General features: G+C 41.3%; 1 protein-coding gene across 5 annotated transcripts in view; it reads left to right on the top strand.

Moving 5' to 3' along the window:
• The window catches only part of TFDP1 (transcription factor Dp-1), a 146,915-nt gene that overhangs the window by 741 nt on the left and 136,324 nt on the right, over positions 1-9,850 (top strand). For 4 of the 5 annotated variants that reach the window (XM_069094069.1, XM_069094065.1, XM_069094066.1 and 1 more), the window contains exon 2: positions 1,802-1,876. In XM_069094069.1, the coding sequence (XP_068950170.1) occupies positions 1,865-1,876 (12 nt within the window). In that variant the 5' untranslated portion in view covers positions 1,802-1,864. Of the gene's footprint in view, positions 1-291; positions 417-1,801; positions 1,877-9,850 lie in introns of those variants that run through there. The other variant, XM_069094067.1, reaches the window with a different exon arrangement.

The following is a 9,850-nucleotide window of genomic DNA, read 5'->3' as shown; positions in this document are numbered from 1 at the left end:
GGGGGGGGGGGGGGGGGGGGGGGGGGGGGGGGGACGGTCAGGGAGCGGAGGCTGGCCAGCAGGGCCAGCCGCGGGGGATGGGGAACCCGTGCGGCCGGTCTGGTCCCCTGGGCGGGCCCCCCTCTGCCCTGCCCCCCGCCTCGCCTCGCCTGTGTGTGGGCGCCGTGCACACGGCTTGGTGTCTCCTCGGGTCTCTTTTCCTGGTGCTGTGTGTGTGCGTGTGTGTGTGTTGCACATGTGCAGTGGGTAAACCTTGCCTTCCCCCCCTTTCCCATCCTGATGCCCCCCCACCCCCCCACCCCACGCTGCTGCTCCTCTTCATTGTAGCCGCTGCAGTTGGTGGTGGGCTCTGGGGCTCCGCTGCGCTCCTGGCCTGCCTCGGGGGGGAGGGCACGGAGGGGAGAAGACGCCTTCAGGTGAATTGACCCCCGGCTTGAGATGTGGGGTTCCAGGGAGGAGGGGGAAGAGAAGGGGTGCTCAGCCCTTTTCTGCCTTTGCAGATGGGGAAGGGTCCTTGGGATGGGACGAAGGAAGGTGGGGGGAATCCCCAGCTGGTGGAGGGGCGGTAGGCCTCTTTCCAGCCACCCCCCCATCTCCCCATCAGCATCGCTGTGCCTCCTTTGGGGAGCAGGGTCGGGGTCCGACGGCGGAGGGTCGGGATGGCGCCTGTTGCCAGGGTGGTGCCCGGGTCTGAAGGAGAGGGTGGTGGTGGGGGGGGGGGAGGAGGCGCAGGCCGGCGAGGCCGGGCAGGCGGGCAGGCGGGCGGGCGGCTGAGCTGCAGCTGCTGCTTGTGTCTGTCCATGGGGCCTGAGACGCGCCACCAGCTCCCAGAGCCCCAACGGCCTGGAGCTGCTCCGGCCTGCTCCAGCCAGCTCCCTGCGGGACACCCCGAGAGGGTAGGGGGCTGGGGGCAGCCCCTCCACCAGCCTGGGTGCTGAAATAGCACAGGAGGGTGGAGAGCCCCCTGCTGAGTTCCGGTGCTGGGGGTGGGGTGGGGGGAGCCCTCCCTTCTCGGGCTGCAGTTCCCGAGGCCTAGTGACAGGTCAGGAAGATCTAGATCCCAGATGGACATGGGGCTTATGGAGTGGATCCTGGACTGGGTCTTGCTTTGTGGCCTGAGAGCAGTTACTTTAACCCTTGGAAACACACCTGTCAGAGTTCTCAGCATGCTCAGGGCTGGGCCAGTGGAGCTGGCCACTGTGCCTAGAGTAGGGGCAAGGTCCCCCAATCCTCCCTTCCACACTTCAGTGTTTTGGGGGGCGGGTGGGGCTAGGAGTAATGACATACCTAGTGCATTTTTGTTCTGGATGTGTATGTATGGGACATAGATTGGCACGCGTGTGCATGGGTGAAGGTTAGAGGGTTTGCCTGTATCCATCATATCTCCTCATGGTGGGGGGCAGGCTTCTATTCATCATAGTCTTGTTCTGGATGTCTATAGAGATGGTTACATTTATTACCCTGTGTCATTAATCTGTAGTGGGATAAGCTCCAGGTAGTTTTAGTAGTTTGGGGGAATAAGAGTTTGTATAAGACATTTACATTTGTCTATTACCTGTCATTAATCCTCTAAATTATTTTAAAAGAAGTAACCAAGTTGCTTTTGTAGATTCCTTTCAGGATTGAATGAATGTATACATGGGGGGGGGGGGCTGTTCCTGATATCCCAGAGTGCATTTTGCTTTAGAGGGAGTGCATTGACTTTGGAAGGAGAAATGTATCAGTTTTAACTTGAGATACAACATTTTGCCAACCATTATCTTTCACTGAATTTGTTTTCTTTTGCCCTTTTATTCACTAGAAGATTATTGTTTCTTCTCTGGAGAGTGAACATCTAAAGAATTGATTTCAAGGATCTGGTAACATGGCAAAAGATGTAAGTATATTTGCTTAATGTTAAATACAAATGTAATATTAATGTTTAGCTTTTTAGTCTCAAGTAAAAAAATACTGGTGAATTTTATACGGTATGTTAACTTATTTTAGGTGGATAGTAGGTAAGTTACATCAGCTTATTTTTAAGACTTTCATGAGGAAAACATGATTGGGTTAAACATGGTCTTAGGGATCTTGACTACTACATACAGGCGTGTTTCTGCATTTGTGCTTATTTCTCTGATATACCCTTAATGATAACTTATTTAAGTAGTATTTAAATGTCATTATTTTCACTTTATGACTTAAGATTTTTTGGTCTTGTTAAATGTTTTAATTGAAATTCTTTCTTAGCAGCAAGAGACAGGTGATTTTGATGACTGACAATTTGGGGAATTTATGTCAAGTGTAAAAATCATTGAAAATTTTTGGAAAGACTGCTTCATTAGTTTGGTACAAAATTGAGTAAATTAAACACTTCGATCAATAGAAATTGTGCTAGTAAGATAGCATTTTTAAGGTATAATCCTCACCACAGTCCTCTGAAGTACTACTGATATTATCCCCATTTTACAGATATGTATATAGGCTCAGAGAGAGGTTAACATGGTCATATAGGAATTGAACTTGGGATTGGAAGCCAAATCTCACTGTGTCCCAACTTCATCACTATCCTCTAGACAAAATGCATCTCTTTTATATAATATAAAGTGTTATATTCTTGGTTTTGTTACCTTATTTTCTCCTCCTGGGGGTTGAATTTGGATAGAGAGCTGGCCTTTGAGCAAGGAAGACCTGGGTTCAAGTCTTGACACTGACACACACAGGCTGGGTGGTCCAAGATAAGTCATGCAACCTCTCAGGATTTGAGACACCTTTCTGTGACTGTCAGTTTCCAAGAAGATGCCTACCTGCATTGGTAAAGGGAGTTTCCTTGTTCAGGAGTTCCCTTGCTTAATGAGCTGGGTTCTATTCCTGCCCTGTTCTTTTCCACCTATGCTGTGCCTCTAAGAGAAAGGCATTGTGCTAACTGAATCTTTTATTCCCGGAAGGAAGGATTCCAGATGTTTATCTAGATTCCATGTTTGTCATGAAACATCTATTTGTACATTGTTTTTCTATCCTACTGCCCCTTGATATCATAAATCATAGATATGGAGGTAGAAGGAACTAAAGAGTTGTCTAGTCTAGTTCTCATTTTATAGATGAGGAAACTGAGGCAGTATCGTGATTTATCCAAGGTGATATGGGTAGTACACATCACTAATGCCCTGTGACTCCATAGTGGGTACTTTTCCCTGTACTAGGACCATAAAGGTGTTTTATTTTCAGTCCTAAAAATTACTGCTTCATTAATCACCTTACTTTTTGAGGTCATCATCATAAATATTTTTATCAAACAATAATGTGGTCCATGGTATTGTACTTGGTATTTGGGCAAAGATTTTATTCTGTTAGAACAGTCAGAAGCTGGTTACAATATAGCGTATGCTGCATTTTTAGAAGTCTCATTGGATAAGTTTTCTTCCTCTCAACTTACCAAATGTAAAAATACCCAAAATAGTTATATTTTGTTGCAGTTTTTAATTATCCCCAGCATTTTGATTTATTAAAAGTATTTTAATAAGGAAATATATGATAACCTGCAGTATACATAGAACCATGTTTGAGCATTGTGGGATATTCAAAGATATGCATTTCCCTGACCTTGAGAAATTTATGCACAAATTGGGATAACACATGTGCAGGACACCAAAGAAATATCCCATGTGATATAGATATGTATTATCTAGTTTATTTCTTTTCTTACCCTTGATGTAGTCTTTCAAGGATGCCAGTTCTAAATTAGACTAAACTAACAAATTCATGTTGTAAGTCATTTGGAATTTTGGGAGGCAAAAGGCTCTTGGTCAAAGCAATCTTTATGTAAAAGCTCCTTGCTTCTTTGGTTAAAGAAAAAGACTCTTATTTTCAGTAATTCTTCATCCCTTCTAAAGCTTCTCTTTATCCAGTTGCTGTCTCAGGTACATGTAAGTTTTGGCAGGGCTCAGTTCTTATATGTGAGGTACTGTGGTATATTGGGAAGTCCTGGATATATCCATCCACTGCTTGCCTGTGTGCTTGAGTCATTTTTCTGTTTCTGGGCCTCAGTTTCCCTCATTTGGAAAATTAGCATGTCAGACTAATTGATCTTTTCAGTTGCTTTCAACTCTAAATCCTATGATCTCTATGAACAAAGTAAAAATTCCCATTAAGGAATCCCAAGCTATATAGTTCAGTTGTGAACGTGAAGATCCTAGTTTAAACGGTAGCATTGGACTTCTTCACCCATCTCTGCATTTTTGAAGCTGCCTCAGCAGAGGGATCATAGGTTGTTGTTGTGTTCATAGTGCATGTTTTCCAGATATGTGTAAAGAACTCTCTTCACAGGCATATTACCAAAAACCTCCAACCCCACCCCCAAACTCACTTTTCTTCAGGCTGTAGGGACAGTATAATTGAGTTTATTTAGTACAACAGCAGAATAATGAACAGTAGTTTATTTATTTAGGACCATATTCTAGAATGGCCATATCCCTCTCCATCCTCTTCTTAGAGCCATTTCACCATCATGAAATGCTTAAAATAAAAAAAAAAGTTGTACTAGAGGAAGTTTGAAGTTCAAGTTTTTACTGGTGGATTGATTTCAGAAACCCTTACCGAGCACCTTCGGTGGGTAAGGGACCAGCCACACAAGGCACTGCAAGGGAATGCCAGATGAATTTGATAAGGTCTCTTTTTCAAGGAGTTCACATTCTGGTTGGGAAGATAATGTCTCCAAATGACTATTGACTTGTGTCACTGTTAGCACCATGAAAACACAGGAAGTTAAATAATGTGCTCGAAGGCCTAGAGGATAACTCTTCTGAGAGTTAAACATAAGCTTGAAGAGTTGCTGACCGTTTGATTTGAGTTTTTAGCATTTGGTTAAATGACATTATAGAGTATTTTGTGAGATTACAGTGAAGTTGGTCTAAGTATATTCGTGATATTGTACAATAATGTGGGTTGAGACACTGTTATATATGTACTTATCGCATTTTACCTTATACAGCTATAACCTGTGTAAGAGGTATTAAGTACCATAAGATGTAAGAGGAATTTCTTTGTTATAAGGGATGGTGTGTTGGAAGGGAGTTGGGAGTGGAGAGGAAAAATATTTATAGGGGGAAATTTAGATGACTTAAAATCAAAAATATTAATAATTTTTTTTTTAAATGAGGGAGGGATAATCTCCAGTTTGTGGGATTTAGGGAAGACTTAATGGGTGGCATTTGAGCTGGGCCTCTAGATAGGCAGACTTTCATTATGCAGATGTGGGTGGGAAAGAAAATTCCAGGTGTAGGGGATAAATGCAGACAAAAGTATGGAAGACATGAGAAGCATGAGATATGTTTGGGAAACAGTTAATGTTGCCTGGAGAATACTAGAGTAACATGATAGAAGGTTGGGAAGGATGAGTTGAGGCCAGAACATCAAGTGACTTGAATGGCAACCTAAGGAGTTTTTGTCAGTAGACATCAGGGAGTGACATCAGATCTGGCTCCATGGGCAGAATGGCTAAGTGTAGGGGAGAGATTAGAGGCAGGAAGGAAGATGAGGTAAGAGGCTATTAGAACAGTCCAGGTGAGAAGAAATAAAGGTAGTGCTGGTGTGAATTCAGAAGAAGGGAAGGATGCAGGCCATAGTGTGGACCTGATAGGATTTATGTACTGATTAGATGTAGTCTTCTAGCTCCGGGAAGAAGTACAAGAGAATTCTGGGTAAATGGCTACATGGTTCAGCTGCTAATAGAAATGGGAAGGAGGGAAGACCTGGATTTGGGAGAAAGATGACAAGTTACATTTTTAAGGTGATGCTTTGAGGTGCTAGTGGGACACCCAAGTAGAGATGTCCAGTAGGTTGTTGGAAGTGGACAGGTCTGGAGCTCAGGACAACTGGAGCTAGTGTCAGAGTTATGTTTGGGCATCATATGTATAGAAGCAATAACTGAAATTACCTGAGATGACATGAGATCTCCAGGGCAGAGAATACAGAGAAAGTAGTAAGAGATGCGGCCCAAGGACTGAGCCTTGAGCACCTGCAGTTAGAGGTCAGGAGCATCCTAGATGGCCATAGATTTAGAGCTCAGAGGCACTTCAGAGGCTGTCTAGTCTTCAAACCGCACACTTTACACTTTATATGGATGAGGAAACTGAGACAGGCGCAGGTGAAATGACTTGCTCAGGGTCACAGGGCTAGGATATAATCTCAGGTCTCTGACTGGCTCCAAGCTCAGCCCACTCTGTTTATGCATTGTGCTTTTTGGTGACGTGAAGATTTTGAATTTACTGATCAAGAGATGTTTTAAGGGCCTACAGTAGTGTTAGGCACTGTAATTAAGAGACAAAGGATGGACATGGAGTAGAAGTCTTGGTCTTGGCTCACAATCCTCCCATCAGTTTGTTAAATTATGCATCTGTATGTAAACTATACAGCTAAATGATACATATGTCTTAATGTCATTTATTTATGCTGTTCCCTGTGTCATTGATCAGAGGTAGTTGACTAAGGACTGGAATTACTTTTTATTTTATTTTTTAAAGCAATTGGGGTTAAGTAACTTGTTCAAGGTTACACGGCCAGTTATTTCTGGGTGTGGTGCTAAGTATCAGAACCTGGATTTAATCCCAGGTTATCCCAGCTCTGGGGCTGGTGCTCTTACTCGCTTGGAATTACTTTTTAAAGGGTTTTTTAGACCCTAAGAACATTTTATGGCTAGGGTTAACCATTGAATGGGTTCAAAGGTTCCTATAGTAGTTTGCTATGAAGAAAGCTGTCTGTGGCGGCTATGAGATTTCAGAAGTAAAAGCTCTGTCCTGCTCACAGCAGATGGAAAAATGCTATTGTAGCTACCTTTGGAAACTGCTTAGAGTCCGATGGTTTTTATCCTGAAGGCATCTATGTCTTCACCATTAGCGTTGGATTCCAAAGTGTTAGGAAGACTGGTTCTTGAGCTTTTGAAATGGTGAATGCAGAGGATCTTAAATGAAAGGGAAAGTAAATGTTCCTTCACCGCTTTATAGCATTTCTGTTTTTGCCAAGAAAGGTGAAAAGGTAGTGATTTGAAATGAAGGCAGTAGCTTTTTCCTCTCCTCAGCAGTCTCCTGACAGTGTGTGACATTTCTGTCTAGGAGGTAAGGAAGTTAGGCAGTTGTGGTGATAGCCTGTGTAAGGTGCTGTTCTGTGTTCTGTGTTACTGCCCCGTAGTTGTGAAAGCTGTTCCTGTGTGACTAAGACAATCCCCAAATGGCATTTATGACATTATTTGAGAGTTGGATGGCATCACAGTAAATGTAGCATCAAACTGGAATTTTTGGATTATAATATGTTGAGACCAAGTTTATACAAATAGAAGACTAATCAATATGTTTTTTAAAATGTGTATGTGTGTATACATGTTGTTGTTCAGTCGTTTCACTCAGTCCCACTCTGTGACCCCGTGTGGGGTTTTCTTGGCAAAGATACTGGAATGGTTTTCCATTTCTTTCTCTAGCTCATTTGACACATGAGGAAACTGAGACAAATGGGGTTAAGTGACTTGGCCAGGGTCACACAGCTATTACGTCACAGCCAGATGTGAATTCAGGAAGAGGAGTCTTCCAGACTGCAGGCCCAGCACTCTATCTACTATACCATCTAGCTACCCTATATATGCATATATAGAATATTAAATATCATTTTACTGGCCTAGTTAATAAGATTTGGTGCTGAGAAAATAAGCATTAACTATGGTATCCACTTGCAGTCTTTTCCTGAAATGGATTTATGAATAGATGCTAGTACAGCAATTCCTTTTTAAATATTTCTTCTCATTAAGTGCCTTTAAGCATAAAATTAAGAGTATATAGTAACTTTAGTCCTTTCAGATTTAAATATTGAAGAAATCTTTCCACTCAGTCACTTTATTGTGACTTATTTGTTTTGGTAATAATAATAGCTAACATTTATACAACACTTTTACAAAGCACTTTACATGTGTTATTTGACTTCATCATAGACTGATTCTGAATTAACTTTGAATGTGTTTGAAGCCACCAATGAAATTTGAAACCAGAACATTTCTCAAAACATTAAAAAAGCTGAGAATTAGTGGTTAGTGAAAACATGAGGTATGTGTTTACAACACCACTTTCCCTAAACTGTTCACTTTTGGTATTTATTTTCATTTATATTTTATTGTCATTTGATGTTTTAAAACTTGTTTGAAATTACATTTTTTCATTACTTATGAAACAATTCATGACTGATATTTAGTGAAAGAGGATTGTTTTTTATTCAAAGGGCAGAATTGGGAAGCTCATTTTTATTCAGTGTGAGGAAGAATTTTCTAAATATTAGAGCTGCCCAAACAAAATGAATTTCCTTACAAAGAAGTATTGAGTTTGCTGTTGTTGAAAGTGGTCAAGGAGGGTCCAGACGCTTATTTGTTAGGAATATCATAGAAGACATTCCATCGTTGCTTGGGAGGTTGTACTAAATGACCTGTAAGGTCTCTTTCCAACTCATAAAGTTCTAATTTTGGTAATAACCTTAAAATGTTACTGATTCTTGAAATTGTGATCCAAAATTTGCTTGGGGAAATTTGAATATGTGTATTTTTTTTTAATTGATACTTTTTTTTTGCTTTTTGGAGGGCAATTGAGGTTAAGTGACTTGCCCAAGGTCACACGGCTAGGGTTTTTTTTTGTTGTTGTTGTTGTTGATGTTACGTGTCTGTGGCTGGATCTGAACCCAGGTCCTCCTGACTCCAGGGCCAGTGCTCTATTCACTGTGCCACCTAGCCAGTGAAATCTCTTAATTGAGACTTTTAAATGTGAGATGCTGCTGATGTGAAATACAGCTTTTATACTTAAATAACATCATCAATTAAATGTGAAGATAATTTTGATACTTTTGTTTTTTTAAAGAGCTGTATCTTCTCATTAACTTTAGTCATATACAGCATGGATAGAGTTTTTAGACTTGTAGTAGTTTTAGTTTTTAGGCCTTCAAAATTATATTTTTGCTGACCATCATTTTAATTAAATTTTTTATTTTGTTTGGGAAAAACTATTGAATCATCTGCCGCTATGCTTTTGATTTCTTAACTGAAAATAGTTTATACTCTGGAAATCTTCTGGTCAGGTCATCTCTGGAATGATAGGTTTCGTATTTAGGCTACTTTGATTTCGTGAGAATGTTAAAACTCCGGAAAGTAACCAAGATGATGAGGAATGGAGAGACTGGAGAAGAAAAGCCTTAGACAAGATAGCTACCTGCAGATATCTGAAGAAGTGTTACACTTGTCCTGCTTGACTGTGGCTAGTGAGACAGATTGAGGCTTGATATAAGAAAAGACTTTCCTACCATAGTTGTCTGAAAGCAGAATGGCCTGCTCTTGTCTGTAGATAGTAGGTTCCCTTTCACCATAGGCTTTTAAGTGAAGGTTAGATGATCCCTTAACAGAGGTGGTAGATGAACTTCCTATACAAGTATGGGTTAGACTGGATTGCTACTGACTTCCAACACTGATTCTGAGACTCTGAATTCTTACAGCTTTGAATTTGATTGATGCTCAACACTTTCCAGTGCCTTAAAACTTCTGACAGTTGCAGTTTGATCTTTGAAGTTCTAAACTTTCATTGTGTGTTATTCTAGTTTTCCATTTAACAATTTTGCAAGTTATTTCCCTTCCCATGGATTAAAAAAAAGAAGGCCAACAGAAAAAAAAAAGGAGCATATGGTAGAGAAATAGTGCAAGAAGTTAGCACAATCTGTTGTATCCCAGATCTGATCTCTGGGGCACTGCATTTAGTCTCTAAAAACCCTACTAAGAGCTGTCCTATTTAGAGAGCATTTATGGGGTCACCATCATGGTATTTATGTGGAAAGCCATCATGGGATCACCATCATG

The sequence above is a fragment of the Petaurus breviceps genome, unplaced genomic scaffold (genome assembly GCF_028583685.1).
Source record: "Petaurus breviceps papuanus isolate PSGF00001 unplaced genomic scaffold, PetGlider_PUasm1.0 214, whole genome shotgun sequence".
NCBI classification, from domain to species: Eukaryota; Metazoa; Chordata; class Mammalia; order Diprotodontia; family Petauridae; genus Petaurus; species Petaurus breviceps.
Note: the sequence above shows the minus strand (reverse complement) of the source record. Positions and strands in the feature narration are given on the sequence as shown.